The sequence below is a fragment of the Podarcis muralis genome, chromosome 13 (assembly GCF_964188315.1).
Source record: "Podarcis muralis chromosome 13, rPodMur119.hap1.1, whole genome shotgun sequence".
Lineage (NCBI taxonomy): Eukaryota > Metazoa > Chordata > Lepidosauria > Squamata > Lacertidae > Podarcis > Podarcis muralis.
Window position 1 is genome coordinate 338,969 of NC_135667.1, and position 24,232 is coordinate 363,200.

Consider the following 24,232-nt stretch of genomic DNA (forward strand, 5'->3'; position numbering starts at 1 on the left):
CTTCCGCCCAGCAGCCCTTTCTTTCCCTGGGCAGAAATTTCATTGGTGCGGCCCCTTCGAAAGGCATTGTGGTGTGTTTGGGGATAGATATAGCTGCTGGGAAATGTGGGGGTGGCCTGGGGGGCAAGGCAGTGCAGCACCTTCGCCCATCCTTGAAAATTTCCTTCTTGAGAAAACAGTGGGCGGAAAACCCCATGAGGTCATGGAGGAGGAAGCGAGAGGAGGAGGAGTGGGGGGGGGGGGGCATGCTGGATTCCCCAGACCTGACTCACGAGGAAGCTTTGCAAACCGAGAAGTGAAAGCAGACTGTGGCCTTCCGGGTTCTGCTTTCAACTTCAAAGTGAGCAGGCAGAGAGCAAGCGAAGATCATGAGGGCAGAATACTCCTTTGTGCAAAATTATTTATTTTTGTAACCATTTCTATTTACATATTCTTATGACATATCATTTGGTCTTCTGGCCCTCAGAAGGTCGAGGCTGAGAGGAGACCGGGAAGATGGAGCAAGCTGGTTTTCTCCTGCTCTGGAGGGTAGGACTCGAACTCATGGCTTCAAGTTGCAAGAAAGGAGATTCCCACTAAAGCTCAGGAAGAACTTTCTGACAGCAAGAGCTGTTCAACAGAGGAACGGTCTCCCTCGGGAGATGGTGGACATTCCCTCCTCAGAGGCCTTTAGCCAGAGGTCAGGTGGACATCTGTCATGGATACTGCAGCGAAGATTCTTGAATTGCAGGGGTTGGACTAGATGACCCCCAGGGTCCCTCCCAACTCTACAGTTTCTGTGCTTCTGTACAAAAATAAGGGGGCAGAGGGAAAGACACACGGGTAAAGTGCAAACGAGGGGGGGGGACTTCGAGGGTTTGGCTGCCAGACACCCCCCCAAAAAAATCCTTTTGAGAACAGGAGGGAGATTTTCAAGGGACACCTTTTGCACACAACCGGATTCCAGTATCTACACTCCCCACTCTCCCCCCTTGGCTCAAAGTCCTTTCATGCCCCCCCCCCAACTCTTGGAACAAAGTGATGCAGCAGACTTGCTGGAAACTCTGGCAAAATCCACCCTTGTTTAATCCAGCGGCCGCCAGGCTGGCTTCAGGTCTTCTCGCGATGATGCGGCAGGTGTATTTGCTCCTCTGTTGAAAGGGGAAAGAGGGACTCGTTAGGACGATTCGAGTTGCAGTCCACAACCTCTGGAGGGCTCCAGGTTGCCAAAGGCTGTTCTGTGGGGGGGGGCAGAGGAGACTTCCCACCGCCCCCTCCTTGCCCACCTGGGTCTCCGAGAGGAACGTGGGTCGCCCGCTGCTGCCGGTGTCTCCTCTGGCACACTACGGTGGTGGCAATGGCCACGGCAACCAGGGTGACAGCCAGCAAAGAAAGCACGACTGCTGGTGAGACCCCCCTTTCTGCCGTCTGGGGGGCCTGGCTAGCGGGCCCGGCTGCCCGGGGATCTGCAAGGCAAACAAAGAATTTCGAAGCACAGTCGAGGGACTTTAAAGAGGGTGGGAAGCCCCTTTCCATGTGCCCCAGTCCTCCCAGCACCACACACTCACCGTGGCCGAGTGGCGCAGGGCTTCCAGTTGACGTGGGGGGCTGTGTTGCGTCCTTGGGGACCTCTGGAGCTGGATGCATGGCAGGGGTCTCGTCGAGGACCCTCAGCGAGACCGTGGGGGGCGGAGCTGAGGAGGAGGCTCGGGAAGTGGAGGTGGAGGGCTTGGGCGCAGAGGTGAGGGCCAGCTTGGCAGGCGCATGGCTTGGACTCAGCATCACAGCACCCTTTTCTGTGGGAGAGAGAAATGCACACTGAGACTGCTGGGGGGCAGGAAAAGAGGCCATTCACAGGCTCATAGGACTGAGGGTCCTCTAGCCCAGCCTCCTGCAATAAGAAGACAGTTGTACCCTGGAATTTGAATGGAATCCGTTCCGGAAGTCCAATTGACTCCCAAAACGGTCCAAAACCAAAGCACGGCTTCTGATTGGCTTCAGGAAGCTCCTGCAGCCAATCGGAAGTCCCGTCGGGCGTTTGGCTTCCAAAAGAATGTTCAAAAACCAGAACAGTCACTTCCGGGGGTGCAGCGTTCGGGAGCCAAAACGTTTGAGAACTAAGCTGTTCCAAAACCAAGGTACGACTGTAATGGTAATTTTATTATTTATGTGTCGCTCATCTGAGTGGGTTGCCCCAGCCACTCTGGGCGGCTCCCAACAAATTATTATTATTATTATTATTATTATTATTACTATTAAATTTTATTTATATCCCGCCCTCCCCAGCCGAAGCCGGGCTCAGGGCGGCTAACAACAATAAAATAGTACAACATTCTAAAAACATTTCATTATAAAATTAATTCAACTCAAAATGATGGCAACCATTAGGCTAGAGTTCTGTGAGGATTACCAAAGGAGGGGGTCAGACTGTGCCTTGGCCAAAGGCCTGGTGGAACAGCTGTCTTGCAGGCCCTGCGGAAAGATGTCAAGTCCCACAGGGCCCTAGTCTCTTGGGACAGAGCCTTCCACCAGATTGGAGCCACAGCCGAAAAGGCCCTGGCTCTGGTTGAGGCCAGCCTGACTTCTCTGTGGCCCAGGACCTCCAAGATGTTTTTGTTTGAAGACCGTAAGGTCCTCCGTGGGACACACCAGGAGAGGCAGTCCCATAGATACGAGGGTCCTAGGCCATATAGGGCTTTAAAGCCCGAAAGCCTTGAAACATTAAAAACCTCCCCTTAGAGGAAGAGGTTTTTAATGCTTCCAGGTGTCTTCTAGTGAAGGGATTGTGGCTGAAGGTTCCCTGATGGGGGGCTGTGCAAATTCTGTCTGAAAGCCTCCACCTTCCCAAGAAGTCCTTTCCAGCCTCCAGTTGGCCGTTGCCCTCAGAAAGTTCAGCCAGAATCTCTGTGAGGGAGGCTGGGCTGAGAGAGGCAGGGACTGGGCACCACCTTGCGAGCTTTGTGGCTGCCAAGTGGGGATTCGAACTCGGGTCTCTCCCAGGTCCCCGCCTGACCACTAGGCCCCTTCACTTCTCGCCAGCCAGAGCACCCCCAAACCTTTTTTCTCTCTTTTTCACTCACCTTTTTCAGGGAATTCTTTCATCAGCGCTTGGACCCAGTCGCTGCTCTTTAAGCCGAGGTAACAGTCTCCTTGGGGGAACGTGAACCTGCCGAGGAAAAGGACGGAATGGAGCGGAGGGATGGAGGTGGAGAGCCAAGGGGCTGGCAGAGACGTAACGGAGCCGCCGAAGGATGGCAGGCAGGGAGAAGTCCCTTGTTCCAGGCAGGGAGGGTGGCCTACTTACTTGACTAAGTCCATGCAGGTTTCCCAGTTTTTCATCCGCTGAGGGTATTTGCTTAATTTCCCCTGCTTTTCGGAGTGTTTCTGGCAGGAGCCACAAGTCCCAGCAGCTGCTCCCTCGTTCCCTAGAGCTGTGGAAAGAGAAGAGCAGAGCTTCAGGAAAGAGTGGAGAGCGGAGAGGGCCGTTTTGGCCCACAATGAATGAGGAAGAGGAGGAGGAGAAGCAGGCAAGGGCCGAGTTCTCTTTGCCCTGGGCCCAGCAAAGGGGGGCTTGCTTTCGGGGTGGGCTTATGCTTAATTCCTAAAGGGAACGAGGTTTGGTCAGCGTAGAACACCTTTGCAGTGGCTGCCCATTTGCTTCCGGGCCGTTCAAGGTGCTGCTGTTAGCATAAAGGTAAAGGGACCCCTGACCATGAGGTCCAGTCATGGCCGACTCTGGGGTTGCGGCGCTCATCTCGCTTTATTGGCCAAGGGAGCCGGCACACTGCTTCCGGGTCATGTGGCCAGCAGGACTAAGCCGCTTCTGGCGAACCAGAGCAGCGCACGGAAACGCCCTTAAAAGTTTGGGACAAGTTTACCCATGAGAACACCTTGCCCCTTTGATTGGCGGAACTGACACTGCTGCAGATGCCACACAAGGCCCATTCCACATTTACAGGAAGCTGATCTTTTACTACAGCCTGCCCTTTGGAACTCCCTGCCACTTGATATGAAACAGGCGCCTTCCCTGTGTTCTTTCTGGCACCTGCTGAATGTATTCTTGTTTATGCAAGCCTAGCCCAGATGCTCAGAAAGCTGATGTGATTTTGACGATGGTTCTGTTAAAACCTATGCAGGATTTGAAGGGCAGCAACAGAGGAGAAATTGTAGTTTAATAATTTAGAATTAATGCATATAATGGATAAAATATAAGTAATATAGCAGCTTTATAAGTTAACAAAAGGATCCCATGGGTGACCAGTCAAAGGATATGAGAGATTTGTTTGGATTGTACTGTAAAGGAATTGGTGAAATTTGAAATAATAATAATAATAATAATAATAATAATAATAATAATAATAATAATAAAAATATTATTAAAAGAAGAAAGTCGAGGTAATTCTGATTTGTTTTAGTATTTTAACTTTTGTATGCTTTAAAGGTGATGACAAATCTAGACAAGGAGAGACATCACCTTGCCGACAAAGGTCCGTATAGTTCAAGCTCTGGTTTTCCCAGTAGTGATGTATGGAAGTGAGAGCTGGACCATCAAGGAGGCTGATTGCCGAAGAATGGATGCTTTTGAATTCTGGTGCTGGAGGAGACTCTGGAGAGTCCCATGGACTGCAAGAAGATCCAACCTCTCCATTCTGAAGGAAATCAGCCCTGAGTGCTCCCTGGAAGGACAGATCCTGAATCTGAGACTCCAAGACTTTGGCCACCTCATGAGAAGAGAAGACTCCCTGGAAAAGACCCTGATGTTGGGAAAGATGGAGGGCACAAGGAGAAGGGGACGACAGAGGACAAGATGGCTGGACAGTCTTCTCGAAGCTGCCAGCATGAGGGAGGCAGTGGAAGACAGGAGGGCCTGGCATGCTCCGGTCCAGGGGGTCACGAAGAGGCGGACACGACTAAACAACTAAACAACATGTTTTAAAGGAGGGTTGTGATCTTTTTTTGTTAACCACTTTGAGGTTTTCCATAATCATTTCATACATTGTATGTAATAATAATGCTGCACAATCCTGTGTTCAGCATCAGTTGTCCCTGCAAAAGCTTCAGGGCAAATAGATGCAGGGCTTTTTTCCACCCAGAACTCTCTGGAACTCAGTTTCAGGCCCCCTCGGATGGGCGCCATTATCCATTATAAGAGAACAAGGGAGTTGTTAATGGTGAGTTCTGGCACCTCTTTTCCTACAAAAACAGCACTGGATAGATTGCTCCATTTCCACTTTCGAAAGACTGTAATTTGTCATTCCAAAACTGGGGAGAACTTTCCTCCCTGTTTTTGCGCAGGAGCACAAGGGAGCCCCCCCCCTCCACCCCAAGATGGCACTAAAGCAGCAACATTGAGGGAGGGGCACACAATGGCCCACAAAGTGAAATGACTCGTGTGAACCCACCACCAATACACTGAGATGGCATTGATGGTGTGTTGCCTAGTTAACCGGTGGAACTCCCTTCCACAAGAGGCAGCAACGACCGCCAACCCAGATGACTTTGACAGAGGATTAGACAAATTCATGGCCCCAAAGGGGACCCATCTCACCTAGCATCCTGTCCCCTGAGTATCCAATTGCCCCCCCCCCAAAAAAAAACTTAGGAATCTAGATAGACTGCTTCTGGGCCCGGAGGTTCCTTAAGTACATGAGAAGAGCCTGACCAGCTCAGCCTCCTCTTCCTCCAGTGGCCAACCAACCAACCATACATAAATAATTTTAGTTCTATGTCTCCTTTCCACCGTTCAATCCATGCTCAAGGCGGCTTCCAACATGAAAGAAACCGTCACAAATGTAGCCATGAATGACAAATCAAACGTTTTAAAAAATGCAAAACCAAAGCAAGCAACGTCCACATAAATCACAGCAAAGTCTAACACAAAGACACAGCACAAAGAGAGTCCTTTTGACTATCAGTAACAGCCCCCAACAGAAACCTCCAAAGCAAGACCCCGGCCTCAGCTTTTGTAGCTGGAGTCAGTCCATTAAGGAAGGGAACGGCCAGAAACTGGCAGGGCTCCTCTTTCGCTCTCCTTGGACTTCTGTTGCAGCAAAAGTAACAAAGGCTTGAGGAATGTGGAAGCGTTGCTGTTTCCCCAGAGGCAGAAGAATAAAGCAGAAACGCTGGCATGGGTTTTAATCTGTTGACTTTCTGTGTGCCTTAAGACACTGTATTTTTCTCTCTCATTTTTTTTATTTCACCCCCCCCCCTTTTTTTTCAACAATCAAGCTGTGCACGCATTTTATGAAGCAAAAATAAACAGAAGAACGCCGTTTACGGAAGCCTTGAAATCACTGCGTGGAAAGTGTAGGTTTTTAATTCTAATTGTTTTTAGACTCTTTTGACTTGGCCTTTGTTTTCAGTTCTCAAGGGTGAGGCTTGTGAGACGGCATGAAAAGAACCTGCTGGATCAATGGCCAGGAGCCTAGATGGATTCAGAATATTAGACAAATTCATGGGGGAACGGGCCTGATCCACCAAACTCTTATTATGTTCTTATGAGTGGGGGGAGGGGGGCCCAGCCTGGAGAGGCTCCGAGAGCATGAAAAGCAGCGTTAGAAACTCAGATAGAGAAGCTAATCGCCAGATGGCCCCTTAAGCCCAGGTCACAGTCACCACAAGAAAGTATGCCTAGCTGCCATTATTATTATGATGATGATTCATTTCATTTCTATACTGCTTTATATTTCATTGAAAAAATCTCAAAGTGTTTCCCAACACATCAAAACATTAAATTAAACAAATTAGAATAAAATTTGGCCAAGGCACAGTCTGACCCCCTCCTTTGGTAATCCTCTAGCCCAGGGGTCTGCAATCTTTAAGACAAAAAGAGCCACTTGGACCCGTTTCCGAAGAAAAAAACAACAACTGGGAGCCGCAAAACCATTGTGACATTTAAAGCATGCGCGCCGCTGCCCTCCGATCTGACAGTGGGCGGGAAGGTGACGTCGGGACGGTGCATGACTAACGCACGCACCGCCCCCATGCGACGTCACAGCCAGTACAGCGCCTGCCACAGTGAGGAGTGTCGGGGCGCACAATGTGTCTCCTCCCCTCGCTAGTATCCGCCCTGGAGCCGCGGCAAAGATGTAAAAGAGCCACATGCGGCTCCGGAGCCACGGGTTGCAGACCCCTGACCTAGCCCAATGGTTGCCATTAATTTGATTCTGAATTGATTTTAAAATGAATTGATTTTTAGAATGCTGTTTTATTTTTATTGTTGTTAGCCACTCTGAGCCAGACTTCCGCTAGGGAGGGCGGGATATAAATAATGTTTTTTATTTTTATTATTATTAAAAGAAATTCAAACTTCCAGGGAAATATTTCAGATCCTTCTCTAAGGGGCATTTTACTTCCCCCATATTTATTTACCTACTCAATTTTTAGAGCTGCCTCCCAGCCGAAGGACCCTAGGAAGCCAGTGTGGGGCAGCGGTGAGAGCGGCAGGTGAGGACCTGGGAGATCAAGGTTCGAACCCGCACTCAGCCCTGGGTGGAGTCAGGCACAGCCTCTTCACCTCCCTCGCAGGGTCGTTGTAGAGATTAACGGGGGGACGGGACTGTGTCTTCCTTGGAGGAAAAGGAGGGGTATAAATGTAGTGGATCAGCTCTTCTGCTGACCTGCTTAAGAAAGCTGGAGGGCCCAGCCAGGCGGAGATGTCCACTGCCCACCTGGCATCCAGAGATCTGTCTCCATGTGGTGACAGATGGACCCACAACAGTCGCAAGATGTGCCTGGCGCCTGGCTGATTCCTAACACAGGTGAGAAGAGTCTGGCTGCTGGATCAGGCCAAAGGTCCACTCAGCCCAACATCATCCTGGACTGACCAGACAGGATCCAAGCACGACTGGAACATTCTGCAGTACTTTTGAATTTGCTTTTAGTAACACTTTGCATATTTTGCATTTGTAGTGGCACTGTTTTGTATTTTACAGTTGCTCCAGACATTAACCAAAAGGGGTCACTCTCCCCACTAGTGAGCCCCAGAAACTGGTCTGAGGAAGCCTCTGTCCGTGGGGGCAGAGCAGGGCCACCACTGACCACGCGGGTCCAGATGTCTGATGTAACGGGCGCCGTGCAGAGGGAGGGAAGCAAGATAGAAACTTGGTAGGTAACTAAACACATCACAGCCTTTCCTGCTGGGAAGTTGTGATCCAAAATATCTGGCGGGTTGTGTTTTTCTTTTTTTGGTGGGGCAGGAGGCTGCCCAAAACGAACAACAGATTTCTTGTAGCCGAAACCCCCATGGGGCTGAGAGCCTGGCAAAGTGGGGGGGGGTCTTGCCCCAAGGACCCTGTTCAGCCTGCTAGGTGCCACCCAAGGGAGCTCCGGGAAGGGGTCCAAGAGGGGGTGGCTTCTCCAGCACAGAACGGGGTGGGGGCTTTTGCAATAGCTGCTCCAAACGCCTCAGTTAAGAACATCAGAAAAGCCTTGTTGGCTCAGTCCAGTGTCCCTTCTAGTCCAGCCCCCTGACCTCACAAGGGGCCAAATGCCCCTTAAAGGTAAAGGGACATCTCGCTTTATTGGCTGAGGGAGTCGGTGTACAGCTTCCAGGTCATGTGGCCAGCATGACTAAGCCACTTCTGGCAAACCAGAGCAGCGCACGGAAACGCCGTTTACCTTCCCGCTGGAGCGGTACCTATTGATCTACTTGCACTTGACGTGCTTTCGAACTGCTGGGTTGGCAGGAGCAGTGGGCAAGCAACGGGAGCTCACCCCGTCGCAGGGATTCAAACCGCTGACCTTCTGATTAGCAAGTCCTAGGCTCTGTGGTTTAACCCCCAGCGCCACCCGCGTCCCTATAAATGCCGCTTAGAACCAAGGAATCCAGATAGACTGCCACTGGGCATGAAGGCTCCATCAGAAGAGCCGGCTGGATCAGGCCAGTGGTTCATGCAGTCCAGCACGCTGTTCTCCCAGTGGCCACTCCCCCCCCCCAGCTCCGGTTTCCAGAGACTGGCATTCAGAAGCAGGAGGCAGAGCAGCCCCTCGCTAGCCCCCTCCTCCTCCCTGAATTTGCCCAGCTCTTCTGGAGAGCCGGCCCTGCCTCCGCAGTTCAGCTCTGCGCTGCCTGAATCAGGGGTTTCTCTTCCCCGTCCCCAGCAGTCCTGCGCCCTCCCCGCCCCCCGGCTCCCCCGCCCAGCCCTCCTTTCCCCGGCTCCAGCCCCTCCCGGAGCCCCGCGCAGCCTTCGGACGTCCCAGAGGCGGCCCCCCGCCCGTCCCACCCGGCCCGCGGGCGCCTTACCTGGCCCCGCCAGGAGGAACGCCAGCAAGACGGGCAGCCGCCACCCCATGCTTCTCCTTCTGCCTCCGAAAACGAAAGGGACCGGCGGTGGGATGGCGCACTGGGACTTTCCGGTGCCAGGAGGCGAAGGCGGAGCGCAGCCCCAGCCCGGAAGCCTCTCCCTCGAGGGGGCAGCGGGGAACTCCCCGGGAAGAGGGAGCGGAAGGCCGCCGGTAGACTGGCCCCGATCCTGGGGGGCCCATTGGCCCAGCTTCACTAGCCCCGCCATTTCCCGGGGTGGGGGGTTCATCGCCCACATTTGGGATCCCTTTGAGTGCCCTCGATTTACCCCCCCCCCCCCGTCTAGGATGAGGAGAGAAGCGGAGAGAGGTTCTCTGCATCCACACCGGGCGAACATGGATAAACGTCCATCTCTGCCATGTGCCCCCCCCCGCCCCTCCTTCCTTTCTATTCACCTTGCAGCGAGAGACTCGAGGAGCTTCAAATCCAGTCCTCTCGCCTCTCGGAAGATGCTTCCGTCCTGCCCTCGACTGGCTGACATCCGATGAGAACATCGGAAGAGTCCTGCAGCCGCTGGATCGGGCCCCACAGGGGTCATCCATAACTCTCCCCTCCTCCATGAATGTCTCTCATCCTCTTTTATGGCTATCACGGCCTCCTGCACAGCAGCCAACTCCTAGGGGCCACGGTCCCTTTGCGCCACCAAGAAAATATTTGAGGGAACCAGGCTGGATTGAGCTTCACTTTGTTGGGTCTCATCCAGTTTACTGAGGCAGGACTCTGGTCCAGCACTTCCAGTGCCTCACCTGCAGATGTGAAGGAGAAATAGAGCTGACAGTGTACTCCAAACCTCCAGATGTCCCCACCCTTGGTTTCACGTAGATGTTAAACAACATGGGGGACAGGATGGAGCCCTGTGGAACCCCACATTGAAGGCTCCATGGGGCTGAAAAGCATTTGCCAAGATCCCCCCTGGGAATGGCCATCCAAGTAGGACCAGATTCACTGCAAAGCAGTGCCACCCAGCCCTAGTTCAGGCAATGGTTGATGGTATTGAAAGCCACTGAGAGGTTGAGAAGAATTAACAGGGACGTGTTTCCCTGTCTCTCTCTTTCAAGAGAAGTCATCATTCAAGACCACCAAAGCAGTTTCTGTGCCAAAACTGCACCAAACCCTGATTGAAATGGATCTAGAAAATCAGTTTCCTCCAAGAGCCCCTGGATCTGGTCCACAACCACTTGCTCCAGAACCTTGCCCAGGAAAGGGAGATGAGCAACTGGCCGGTAGTTAGATTTTCCAAGCCCAGAGAAGTTTTACTGAAGAGTGGTTTTACCACGGCCTCCTTCAAAGAGTCAGGGCCAACCCTCAATGCAGGAATCATGGATAAAGCACCTCTGACAGGCGGCCACCCACCCTCTGCTTACAAACCTCCAAGGAAGGAGAGTCCACAATCTCCCAAAGGAGTTTGTTCCACTGGCCTGACAGCTCCTATTGTCAGAAAGTTCTTCCTGATGCGGGTGAAGCCTGTGAACGTGGGACTCGGCGGGCACCTTTTGCGCCCCCCCAACTCGCAAGGAGACCCGTTTACGGGCTTCGGAGCGGAGCGGGGTGAGTGGCGCGGTGCTGTGAGTCAACTGCTTTTATCGCGGAGCCGCATAGCCGTTGCTGGAGAGCGCTGACTTTTTCTTGTGGACGATTGGATTTTAAACAACAACCCGTGAGTAGAACGGAAATTGGGCTTTTAAAGTATTTTTTAATTGTCACTGGTCGGGGAAGGTCTAAACAGGAAGTCCACCTCCCCTTTCTGTAAATAAACTGAAGCAAAGAACTTGTTAACTAAGGGCGTGGAAAGTCTTACGTAAAGGATCTAAACTCCACTGATTGAAACTACTATCAATATCAATGGCCGAAATATTGGGAAATTTTGGAACAAGACGGAGATAGACTAAAACTGCAGAGTTTTGAGAAACTAAAGAACAAAGTTCCAGTTACAGATAGGTAGCCGTGTTGGTCTGCCATAGTCAAAACAAAAAAAATTCCTTCCAGTAGCACCTTAAAGACCAACTAAGTTAGTTCTTGGTATGAGCTTTCGTGTGCATGCACACTTCTTCAGATACAGTGTATCTTCAGATACAGTGTATCTGAAGAAGTGTGCATGCACACGAAAGCTCATACCAAGAACTAACTTAGTTGGTCTTTAAGGTGCTACTGGAAGGAATTTTTTTTGTTTTGTTTTAAAGAACAAAGTGTGATACTGGCTTCATTATTATCAGATAATGGAGGCATATAATTTGGACAAGAAAATTGGCTTCGAGGTGGAAAAATCAAAATTAGAAACAGAACTGTTAGAACCCAAAACGAAGAATTTGTCAAGGATGTATAACTTGCTGTTGAAATGGAATACTCAGGACAAAACGGTGAAATCTGTTATGATTAAATGGGCACAAGATGTTGGACACAATATTATGTTTGCTGACTGGGAACAGTTATGGACACAGGTATGAAGCTTACGGCATGTAATGCCTTAAGAGAGAATATTATGAAAATGATATACAGGTGGTACATGACACCAGTCAAGCTTGCAAAAATCTATCATTTGCCCGATAATAAATGTTGGAAATGTAAAGAAATTGAAGGTACAGTGGTACCCCGCAAGACAAACGCCTCGCAAGACGGAAAACCCACTAGACGAAAGGGTTTTCCGTTTTGGAGGCGCTTCGCAAAACGAATTTCCCTATGGGCTTGCTTCGCAAGACGAAAGCCCATAGGGAAATCTCCGGGACAGCGGGGAAGCACAGCGCGTCTTCCCCACTGTCCTCGGACCTCCTCCCGCCGCCAGGCTTCGGAACGCCTCCTCCCGCCACCCGGCATCGGAACGAAGCTCCGATGCCGGGCGGGGGGGCGGGGACACCTTCTCCCGCCGCCCGGCTTTGGATGGCTTTCCTGAAGACTTGGGGTGGGAGGAGGGTTTTCCTTCCCACCGCCAACATTCAGAATGCTGTTCTGAATGTTGGCGGTGGGGAGGAAAAACCCTCCTCCCACCGCAAGCCCCGGGAACAGAGGAGAAGCGCTGCGCGCCTTCCCCTCTGTTCCCGTACCTGTCCTGAAGGCTTGCGGTGGGGAGAAAAGCCCTTCTCCGCACCGCCAGCCTGGCAAGCGGTTTCCCTAGGAACGCATTAATTGATTTTCAATGCATTCCTATGGGAAACCGTGCTTCGCAAGACGAAAAGCTCGCAAGAAGAAAAAACTTGCGGAACGAATTAATTTCGTCTTGCGAGGCACCACTGTACATTCTTTCACCTTTGGTGGATGTGCCCAAGGATTAAGGCTTTCTGGGAGACGATATATAATGAATTGAAAAAGGTATTTAAATATACCTTCTTGAAGAAACCAGAGGCCTTTCTCCTGGGCATAGTTGACCAATCGGTGTTAAAGAAGGATAGAACTTTCTTTATGTACGCTACAACAGCAGCAAGAATACTTATAGCAAAGTATTGGAAGACAGAAGATCTACCCACTCTGGAAGAATGGCAGATGAAGGTGATGGACTACATGGAATTGGCGGAAATGACTGGCAGGATCTGAGACCAGGGAGAAGAGTCAGTGGAAGAAGACTGGAAGAAATTTAAAGACTATCTACAGAGACATTGTAAAATTAATGAATGTTAGAATGATATTGGATTGAAATTAAGTGGTTTCTAGCTGTAATGGTATAAAAGAATATGAAAAAATGGTTTTTTATAAGTAAAAATTCAAGGTTATAATAATTTAAGATTAAAGATCTGGGTAGAATAAAGAGGGAAAGAAACTGCTGAGCTAATAAATTGAACTGGAATACAAAAAAGGGAGGTCCGAGGAGGTCCGAGAAACAAGTAAATGAAAAATAATGTGTTGAAAAGACTGATTGTTTTTAACTACTTTTATTTTGTACTTTTTCCTTTTCCTTTTTCTATTTTGTAATGTAAAAATCTTAATAAAAAATTTATATAAAAAAAGAAACTACTATCAATATCTTCTTAGAAGCAGGGAAGCCTGCAGGTGAGGGTTAAAATTTGGGAACTGAAGCGCCACTTCCCTAAAACCGGGAGCGGTCTGTGAGAGCCCATTGACGGATAAATCTGACAGCTGTCAAGTTAGCTGTCAAGATACAAGCTAGCTATTAAAATATAAAAGAAGGACTTTGTTTCTACTGTCCGTTTCAGTATTTAAAAAGAAGGAAGGAATTGTTACAATTTTACGTTTGGGACCTTTGGGACTGTGCTGGAAGGAGTGATAAAAGGAACTTGTGTCCCTCTAGAGGGAGCTCTGGGATATTGTCGTAAGGACGCAGCTGGGAAATTGCTTAAGATAAAAGTTTTGAGAAACTAGTTTTGACCTTGGACTTCTTAAGGATGGCGGTCGGGAAGGAAGTCGAGTGTCAATTGAATAGAACACCTTATTTGTTGGGAAAGCTGCAAGACCAGATAAATGTTATGGCTACCAATGTTGTAAACTTGGGAACAAAAACAGGCATTAGTAAAGAAGTTGACAAGAACCCGGCACAAGAATCTTTTCCAACTGAACAAATTGAAGAATCTGAGAAGGAGGAATCTGTTGTGATTAAAGTGATGCAAGGGGGAGCCGTAACCCTACAGAGGCAAATGGTGGACTATAACTCGAGGCCTTACAGGATGGCAACTAGGAGGAGCCAGTTTTTGGAGATGGAAGCCCGGCTTGGTTTGGAAAACGAAAGATGGAGAGATCACCCTATGGGGAGCTCAAATGACTTTTGGGATACAAATCTGAGTCAGGCGGAGGCCGGAGTTTGAAACAAGATTTGGAATATCCTATAGGCCCTATTTCTAACTACGGAAGTCTGGCATGCCTGCTAAGAAGGAATATGACTACCGACGGGTTGGAGCTTCACCGAGACCAAAGACTTTAACACCAAAGACTATCAAAAAGACCGGCAGAGGGGACATGAAAGAGATTTAAGAGCCTCAAACTTAAGATCTCCGGGTTGATGGTTTTCCGAGATTGATGGAACTATCGCTAGGGGCCGAAACCGGGGAGGGGAGTTGGTGAAAGGAAATTGGGAATTCAAAATGTATATATTATAATTTGTTTTGTTTTTTAATTATTATTATTATCTTTTAATGAGAGATGGGGAAATCGTGGAATGGAATTTTTTCTGACCCTAGGGGAAACGTTTTAAGAATAAGCTTAGATATATAAGGTTTAAGAGAAATAAGATTAAATAAAGTAAAAGTGGATGATTAATTGGTGAAAGAAAGAATGGGAAACTACAGTATAATAAGATAAGATATAAGGATAAAAATAAGGTGAAGGATTTGCTGAAATATCTATATGAATTAGAATGCAAAGAGGGGAGGTGTGAGGAGGTCAAGGAGATAAGTTAAGAAAGGGAGTTATATTAAGGTTTAACTTGTTCTTTTGCTTTTCTTTTTTGTTTTTTGGATTGTGTTTTTTTTCTTTCTTTTTTTTAGTTGTTTTTGCTCTTTCTATTTTTCTATTTTTATTTTTCTCTTGGATATGTTTTGTCTTTATATATTGTGTTCTTTTTTGTAATCTTTTAAAACTTGAATAAATATTATTTTTTAAAAAAGAAAGAAAAGAAAGTTCTTCCTGATGTTTATCCAGAAGGGCCTCTCCTGAAACTTGAAGCCTTTTACAGTGGTACCTCTGGATGCAAACAGGATCCATTCCTGAAGCGAACGCAACCCGCATCAGCGCATGCCATGATTCACCACTTCCGCACATGCACGTGACGTTATTTTGAGTGTCTGCACATGCACGAGTGGCGAAACCCGGAAGTAACGTGCTCTGTTACTCCCGGATCGCCGCAGAGCGCAACCTGAAAATGCTTCACTTGAAGCTACTTCAACCTGAGGCGTGACTGTATCTTGAGTCTTCCCTTCCAGAGCAGGACAAAGAAAGCTTCTCATGGAACTAGGAGAGGGAAGGGACCAACAGAGTCATCTAGTCCAACCCCTGCAATGCAGGAATCTTTCACACATGCGATGACTGATGAGATATGTATTAGAGGGGTGGGGGGCATGCAGCCTTCAGCAAGAGATGGTGGTGCTGAGGCAGGGGTACTGTAATGGGGTTGCTCGTGCGTAAGCTGCTGCCTCTCCAGGCTAAATTCCCTTGTTAAAACTTTCTGACTGGACAGCCCTTCTCTTCGTGGCTGCCTCAGTCGCTAGCAGAATCCGTCAGTGGGCGTTTCTTAAACCTCTTCCAACATAAAAGTTGTTTGACGCCCAGTCTCCTCCTACTCTCACTGTGCGGAAGTCTTCTGCGCAGGGAGGGCGTGGGTAGCGGAGGACCTGTGCTCTCCCCGCTGGTGTCCAGTGAAGAGTCCTGGAGCCCTCTCTCCGATTCCCCCCTCTGCCCCCCTTTATCCCTGGTGTTGCGCTGATTTGCTTCCCCCTCTACTGAGCTGCCTCTCTCCCTGCTGGGCCCTTCTCCAGCATCATCTGGGAGCCTCCCCTTCGCCTCTCGCTCCGATGTCAGTTCCCTGACAGGTACCCAGAAAGGAAGCAGGAGACAAGGGGGTTTGTGGGTGGGGAGCTGCTTCTTCCAGAAACACCTCCCCATTGGCTGCCATCTTTGTTCTGGGCTGCGGGTGCCAGACTGGGTGGGTGGGGATGCTTGGAGAGTGCAGGTGGGGGCCTTGAGGTGGATGAAACGCCCCACCAGGGAAACGCTAGGCCTGGCTGGGAAAGGCTTGGGAGGGGGAGCAACAGCTGGGCTGTGGTCAGGGTGGATAAAAATCAATGGTTTTTTTTAAATTTAAAGCAAATTTTTAAAAAATAAAATGCTTTTGGATGAAAAGTCTTTCTAAATATAGTTTTCTATTTAAGTTACATTATAGTCCAAAGGCTATTCATCAGGAAATAAGGATTTGTTTTAAGTTTTTCATATGTGCTAACACTCAGTCTAATATTTTTTTAAAAAAAATTAACCACATCAGTTTCCAAACATGGATACATATGCTATAATGTTAATGTTTTAGTTAAATAAAATGTTTTTGTCAGAGCTGCCTCAGGTCCCAGCTCACAGAGGACCAACGCCAGTCCGTTGTTATGTAAAATAGTCTTTATTGAAGTTTAGTTTCTCTTTTACAGCCACGGCGCGCAGCTCTACGTCTTAAACCCTAGACCGCCGAAGCTCCGTCTGAGTCTCCTCCCCCCAGACACCAGTTTAAGACCCTAGCCTTGCTCCACCTCTTTCTCTGCTCCCTCCTCCTCTGGGTCCGCTTGTCCGCCGAGGTCCTGCCCTTCCTAGACTCTTCTGACGCTGAGTCCCCTGAGTCTTCCCCCTCCCTCCGGCGAGCTTTAGGACCTGGTTCCCAATCCGGGTTTTCTGCTGTCCCGCGCGCCTGTACATTTGAACTTGGCGCGCGCACCCAGCCTGCCACTTTCCTCCTGACCGTTATACTGCTCCTGTCGCTGCTCCCCTCTTCGGGGACGCTAGCTGGGTCTGACTCCTCCTCCCTGCTTGCCGGAGGAGACGCTGACTCTGACCTATGGGACTCTTCCCCCCCACTACGCTCTGGTGGGGAAGCTGGTCCTGATTTCCAGCTACTGCTTTGGGAGTCTCCGCTGGCCCCCTGCTTCTGGTGTGTCCCCCCCGGGACCTCCCTTGCCCTGGCCATCGGCGCCCCCTTCTGGGAATCTTCTGATTCACTGGAGAGGCTCATGGAATCTCTTGGGTCACTGTCATTCTGCCCTCCGCTGCCCTCAGATTCCTCCCCTTCGCTCTCCATTTCCTCTCTCCCCTGCGCCTCTGCTCCTGAGCGCCTGACAGTTTTGAATGCTCTTTTGTCTTCTTTTTTGTAACTTTACTACAACTGTAGCAATACACATTGTAAGGTTGTTTCTCCGCTACGGATCTAACCCACCCTCCTTCACAACTCCTATCTACCCCTCTCCACAACTGTCTCTACTCAAGAACCTGGAGACCACCTGGACCAGAAGACCTGGAAGACCTGCTCCCTGCCTTGCAGGCCTTTTCCCACCGGGTCAGGGAGGGCAGGGCCCAGACTGACTCCTGGGGGGGGGGGTTGTAGCTGCTGCTGCTGTTGCTGTTGTTTTGTATCTTTTTTTAAGTTGTTGTGATTTATGTGGAAATTGTTTTGTTTGCTTGAGTATTTTTAAATGTTTCATTTATTGGTTATGACTAACACCCAACACTTAGTTTATTAAGTCTGTATACTGCTTTAATCTGAAAACATCAGGGCGGTTCCCCCTATTAAAATGCAAAAGAAAAACACAATACATAAAAAGAAAAAATGAAACAAACCAGTGATCTGCCTCCCACAAACACATTTAATAGGTTAGAGAAAGTTTAGTAAGCCAAAGGCCTGATTGTTATGTTGTACTTACTCAAACAGCCTTCCAAATTCACAGCCAATCACCACTCACCCCCAGAATTTGAAACTTCCCCCTCCCCCAGCTAACATTGCCTTAAATCTATTATAATACTGTACTTACTATTATTCCATAAATTACTTTGCTAGAGGAGTATACAACTTTAGACACAAACACCAGAATATGGCACCCAAATTTTAAGCAAACATGCATGGACAATTTCTAAGAGTCTCATGGGAGAGCCAGTGTAGTACATTGCTCAGAGTATTTGACTACACCCTGGGAGACCTGGGTTCAAATCCCTACTTGACCATGAAGCTCACTGGGAGACCTTGGGGAGCCTAACCTAACTCACAGTTGTTATGAATGGCATGTTTTGAATGAGCCACAAGATGGCTGAAGACCACCACACATTTTAGGCTGAAGAACACCTTACAAAATGGATGCTATTATGAATGAAGTGTGTTATGAATGAACTGTGCTGATCAAAAGAAGCGAATGGAATGTTCATGTTCTGGCAAAAAGTCCTGTACCTACAATGAAGCATAAAGACTACGCCATGCAATGCTAGCCCCAAAGAGTGAGTGTTGTACCGTGCCAGAAGACCGGGTACAAAGAGTAAGAGTTGTGATATGCCTAGAACATGCTAAAGATGGAGGACTGCCAGGAACATGTCACTCAGGAACATGAGACTTAGATGCACAATGAGAAGAGCGTATAAGATTAGTCTCTTTCGGACTGAGGTGTGAGTCAGACGCAGTCGAGATCCGGCTGCCTGCCAGCCACCCTCTAGGTCTGGCCAACCCAGAGAAGGTGTGTGTGTGTGTGTGTGTGTGTGTGTGTGTGTGTGTGTGTGATTGCGTGTGTGTCTGAGTGCATGTTCCCTTGTCTTGTTATGTGTTAAGTTTGTTAATCAATAAAGCAATGTTGTATAGAAATTCCAATACACATTGGTTGTCTGCTTATTTGTGTTCTCTCTCTGGGGTGCACTATGTCTCATTCAAGCTAAACATCTAAACAGATAAGGACCCTGATTATTCTGTACAGGGTTATTCTCACGATTGTAAAGGAGGTGAAGAACCATGTAACCCCACAAGAACATAACAAGAAAGAAGATTCTGACTAATCATCAGCGGCGTAGCGTGGGTTGTCAGCACCCGGGGCAAGGCAAGTAATTTGCGCCCCCTAACCCAGGGCAAGGCAAGTAATTTGCGCCCCCTAACCCGAGGCAAGGCAAGTAATTTGCGCCCCCTAACCTGGGGCAAGGCAAGTAATTTGCGCCCCCTAACCCAGGGCAAGGCAAGTAATTTGCGTCCCCTAACCCCTAACCTGCTACCGCTGCCAGCTTCTTCTTGCTGCTGCCTGGGCTGGGGTATTTACGGTAAGGTAGCCACGGCGGCGGCGGCGGGTCCGTGTCAGGTGATCTGAGGCAAGTTGCTGCTGGCACTGCTGCCCAAACGACGCTGCTTGCCCGGAGGAGGAGGGCAGAGAGGCGAGGAAAATGCAACATGGCCCAGCTGCTGCAGCAGCAGCGACGGCGGTGGGGCTGTGAGGAGGGGCTGCCTGGCGCGCCCTCCGCGGCCCTGACGCGCGGGGACCGCGGCGAGCGCTGAGAGCCGCTGCCAGCTCGTCAGTTCCGTGAGACATGGGGCTCTGCTACAGCCTGCGCCCGAGGCTCTTCGGTGACTCCGGAGGCGGCGAGCGCGCCCCCCCCCGATGTTGCGCCCGGTGTGGCCGGCCCCCCCTGCACCCCCCACGCTACGCCACTGCTAATCATCAAGATGCATTGCACTGGTTAGACTAGATGACCCTCAAAATTCCTCCCAAAGCTACTACTCTATGACTCCAGGATTTTCCCCACTGTGAGTTTTTCATGGGAAGTGAGATTTCCTTCCAGCTGAAGCTCTTTCCGCATTCCAAGCCCTATTCAGGTTTATCCGTCGTATGCATTCTTTGGTGGGAAGTAAGGTGGTCTCTCCGACCGAAGCTCTTCCCACATTCCAAGCACTCATATGGCTTCTCCCCTGTATGAATTCTTTGGTGGGAAGTGAAATGGGTGCTCCATCTGAAGCTCTTTCCACACTCTTGGCATTCAAATGGTTTCTCCCCAGTGTGAATTCTCTGATGTCGATGGAACCCATGTCGTGTAGTAAAGCACTTTGTGCACTCCAAGCAGTGATATAGTTTCTCCCCTGTATGAATTTTTTGGTGGGAAGTAAGACTCTCCGTCCTGGAGAAGCTCTTTCCACATTCCACACACTGGTATGGTTTCTCCCCTGTATGAATTCTTTGGTGGGAAGTGAGATGGGACCTGTCACTAAAGCTCTTTCCACACTCTTGGCATTCAAATGGTTTCTCTCCCTTATGAATTCTCTTATGTCGATGGAACCCATATCGTGTAGTAAAGCACTTCTCACATTCCAGGCACTGAAATGGTTTCTCCCCTGTATGAATTCTTTGGTGAGAAGTGAGACTCTCCTTCCTGAAGAAAGTCTTCCCACATTCCACACACTGGTATGGTTTCTCTCCGCTGTGAATACTCTGGTGTCGACGGAAGTATCTGCTTGTAGGAAAAGACTCCCCACAGTCCAAGCACTTATATGGTTTCTCCCCTGTGTGAATTCTTTGATGGGAAGTGAGACATGAGCTCCGCCTGAAGCTCTTCCCACACTCTAAGCACTGATATGGTTTCTCCCCAGTGTGAATTCTCTTGTGTTGATGCAAGTCTCTTCTTGTAGTAAAGAACTTCTCACATTCCACACACTGAAATGGTTTCTCCCCTGTATGAATTCTTTGATGGGAAGTTAGATAGGTCCACTTCCTAAAGCTTTTCCCACATTCCAAGCACTGGTATGGTTTCTCCCCACTGTGAATTCTCTTATGTTGATGTAAGTTTCTTCTTGTACTAAAGAACTTCTCACATTCCGGGCACTGAAATGGTTTTTCCCCTGTATGAATTCTTTGATGGGAAGTGAGACTTCCCTTTTGACTGAAGCTCTTCCCACATTCCAAGCACAGAAATGGCTTCTCCCCACTATGAATTCTCTTATGTTGATGCAAATCTCTTCTTGTACTAAAGAACTTCTCACATTCAAGACACTGAAATGGTTTCTCCCCTGTATGAATTCTTTGATGGGAAGTGAGATAGGTCCTCTTCCTGAAGCTCTTCCCACAATCCAAGCACAGAAATGGTTTCTCCCCTGTATGAATTATTTGATGGGAAGTAAGCCTATGCTTCCAACTGAAGCTTTTTCCACATTCCAGGCACTGATATGGTTTCTCCCCAGTGTGAATTCTCTTATGTTTCCATAGCTTTTTTCTTGCAGCAAAGCACTTTGTGCATTCCAAGCACTGATATGGTTTCTCCCCTGTATGAATATTTAGATGGGAAGTAAGACTATTCTTCCGACTGAAGCTCTTTCCACATTCCAGGCACTGAAAGGGTTTCTTCCCAATAGGATTTCTTTGATGGGAAGTGGAATGGGAGCTCTGACTGAAGTTCTCTCCATGTTCCAAATCTTGATATGGCTTCTCCACTGTGTGGATTTTGTCCTGTTGTCCCTTGTTCTTAATTTCTGATTCATCACCACCTGCAACGAAGAGAAGAACAGGTCAGAGCCTAAGAAAGAAATGGAGTTCCCAGTTTTTGAATAATGCTAATGAACATTTGTGATCAAGGAAGATCTGAAGGGAGTTACCATATTTTTTGCACCATAACACTCACTTTTTTCCTCCTAGAAAGTAAGGGGAAATATCTGTGCGTGTTATGGAGGAAATGCCTACGGGTGGCATGCCTATGGATTTTCCTCCTCTAAAAACTACGTGCGTGTTATGGTCGGGTGCGTGTTATAGAGCGAAAAATACGGTAGATGGGAAGTCTTACTGGAGAGTTCACTGCCTTTGCTGACTGACATTCACTGTCATATTTATGGGAAATTCAGATTCAAAAAGGATGTTCTTGTTTGGGATGAAATTTCTTTGGCTCAGTCATGGAACCAACTCCATCTGCAAGGTCAGAACTCTATTTGAATATGAATTGGATTCTCTGTCTACCAATTACCTAGTGTCCAGCGGAGAAATAAAATACTGAGTAATGACAGAATTCTAAATGTGTCTTGAAAATATATCAAAAAGCTCAAAACTAACTACTGGTGATTTCAAAATATTAACATGAATATATAGTTCTGAAACTTTGCCTTCATTAACTTCTAAGCTACACTGTTTGTAAATGTCCCATCTCTGTTTTTCCTATGCAGAATGGACTAAAAACCATTTTCAGTAGCTTTTTATAAGTGCAGAGAAGCAGAGAAGATCAAAGAAGGAGAACTAAATAATCATAATTAGTAAATCATAGAAAAGATAACAATGAATGCATTTTGATTTTTGATACAGCAGTAAATGCATAAAAGTCCACAGCTTTGCAACTGTATGGAGGAAAGAAAGAAAGAAAGAAACTGTTCCGAAGCCAGAAGAGATTTATGGACGATTGGAGGTAGCAAAGACTGATCTGTAAATTAAACAGAGGCAGAAAAAGCCTCTCATCCATTGGAAATCAATTTGGAGAAAGACTTTTTGCTCCACCAAAAAATCCACAAAAATCAAAAGCTGGCAGAACCAACTTCCCTGAACACTCAGAAAGCCTATCCACATCCTGATCCTTGGGCAAAAAGACAGAAGCGGAGGAGCAATATTCACAGACAAAACAGTCCCCAGCCCTCCATTCAAGGTGAACTGTGGGGGTGTGAGAATCCCTGGCACTCTCGGTGGCAACGTTGGGATCCATCCAAATATGGGAGGTTTGTCCCAGAGAAATATCTCCTGAATTCCAAAACAGAGATTATGACCCAAGCAGGAACTTTACCCAGAGAGATCATGGTCCTACAAGTCTCCTCCATGACTTCCTTATGCAGAGCTCTCTGGGCAGGATCCAGCAACGCCCACTCCTCAGCCGTGAAACAAACAGCGACATCTTCAAAAGAAACTGAGCTCTGAAAGAAAAAGATCCTTCTCTTAGGCAGCATAAAAATCATTTCCTGCACGTTGCTTTTTTGCTTCCTGCCGGGGTTGTTCTAATCAGACTGGTCTGCTGCACATTCGGATTATTGGTTCTTATTTTAATGCTTTAATGGAGTTATTTCATCATGTATTTTAATGATGGGTATGAATCTTAGTGAAAATGGGTGGAACTCCACCTTGTTTTATTCAGATCATTGTCTCTGTGCAAGAATTCCAGTTTGCCAAATGGAAGAATCCCTCTCTCCTCTCCCTGTGTGTTGTTCTGGGATGGAAAGACTCCCCAGGTGTCCCAAAGACAATTTATAATGAATAATACTAGTGACGTTCAGAGTTAAGGTGAAGGGGTTACTCTTTATCCTCAGCACACAAACCTTCATTAATGGCATTTTCAGCCTTTGTTAAGGGCAGCTTTGACAGAAGCCAAGGGGGGATTCATTTGTCCCCAGAAACGCCCTGTCTCTCTCCCCCCCCCCTCAGCCTCTTTCCCCCCAAGGCTCCTTCCCCCTACCTGATCCGGTTCCTCAGCCGCTGCTTCCCCTCCACCAGGATGAAGAGATGGAGGAGGAGGTCTTGCCGGCATCCTTCTTTCACCTGCAAGAGACAAAGGGAAGTGGGGAGACAGGAGTGCAGGATGCTTCTCTCAGAGGTGCATTTGGGAGTTTGCCCCCATTTCATATTTTAGTTTTGTTTAAATACATCTTCTCTCCTTGGGGCTCTTGGCCCCGAGTGTCTTTCCCAAAACACTGAAAGAACCCACAGAGTAGTTTGAGAATCGCTAGGATGTGACCCAACTAAGAAAAAACTCCTTTCTCCTCACCCAGCGGCCTCTCTCTGGTGTCCAATGGAGTCCTCCCTGCCCCAAAGGAATCAGGACCCATTTCTGCAGACAGATCCTTTTCCTGAAAGAGAAACAAGGATTCAAAAAAGAGAATGGGGAGAAGGGTTAGAAAAGGAAAAAGGATGAGCAATTTGGAGAGTTTTTTAGGATCTTCTCCCTCCTTGGATCCCCTTGGGAGCATCCAGAGGAAAGTCTCTCTCACCTGCTTCCTCTCCTCTGCCTGACTCAGGAGGAAACCTTCGGCCAGGGCCACTGCCTGGGAACTGGTCTCTGCTCCGCATTCCCTCACCCAGCTCTCCATCTCCGCTGGAAGGACAGCCAGGAACTGCTCCAAGATCACCAGGTCCAGCATCTCAGCTTTCGTGTGCCTTTCTGGCTTCAGCCATTGATGGTCAAGGTGGTAGAACCGGCTGCAAACCTCTCGGGGTCCTTCGGCCTCCTGGGAGAAGAACCACCTGAACTGCCGGCTCTGCACCTCTGAGCAAAGGGTGTCCTCCTCTCCCAGGATCTTCTGCACAGAGCTTTCCCAGAATCCCTCACTGCTCCCAGTTTCCATAGCATGGCCTCTTCCTGCTCCAGGGCCAGCTGAGTCTTCCTCATCCATCTAAAGGAAGGAATCCAGTTTTTCCTTGGCCAAGTTCTGCCTGTCTGATTTAGAGGTGCTGGCAAACTCTACAAAGGAAATATATTGTTCTGTTATGAAATTGGCACATGGTCAGCAGAAGAAGGTCCCCTGAGCAAGTGTGGATGAGTCTTGCGAGGAACCAGGGCTGGACTGCA

The 24,232-nt window shown here is 48.6% G+C and overlaps 2 protein-coding genes across 3 annotated transcripts in view; both read right to left on the reverse strand.

Moving 5' to 3' along the window:
- Positions 1-383: 383 nt before the first annotated feature.
- LOC114582737 (uncharacterized) lies at positions 384-9,506 on the reverse strand. The gene is made up of 6 exons (XM_028703988.2): positions 9,224-9,506; positions 3,284-3,410; positions 3,060-3,145; positions 1,548-1,775; positions 1,266-1,445; positions 384-1,130 (listed from the first exon to the last, which is right to left on the reverse strand). The coding sequence occupies exons 1-6, from the start codon at positions 9,489-9,491 to the stop codon at positions 1,090-1,092; spliced, it is 930 nt and encodes a 309-aa protein (XP_028559821.2). The 5' UTR covers positions 9,492-9,506; the 3' UTR covers positions 384-1,089.
- Positions 9,507-19,366: 9,860 nt separating this feature from the next.
- The window catches only part of LOC114582717 (uncharacterized), a 40,548-nt gene continuing 35,682 nt past the window's right edge, over positions 19,367-24,232 (reverse strand). The window contains exons 2-6 of one of the 2 annotated variants that reach the window (XM_077917862.1): positions 23,655-24,124; positions 23,432-23,513; positions 23,123-23,205; positions 22,460-22,586; positions 19,367-21,188 (exon numbers count right to left, since the gene is read on the reverse strand). In XM_077917862.1, coding sequence (XP_077773988.1) covers positions 19,522-21,188; positions 22,460-22,586; positions 23,123-23,205; positions 23,432-23,513; positions 23,655-24,056 — 2,361 coding nt within the window. In that variant the 5' untranslated portion in view covers positions 24,057-24,124 and the 3' untranslated portion in view covers positions 19,367-19,521. Of the gene's footprint in view, positions 21,189-22,459; positions 22,587-23,122; positions 23,206-23,431; positions 23,514-23,654; positions 24,125-24,232 lie in introns of those variants that run through there. The other variant, XM_077917863.1, reaches the window with a different exon arrangement.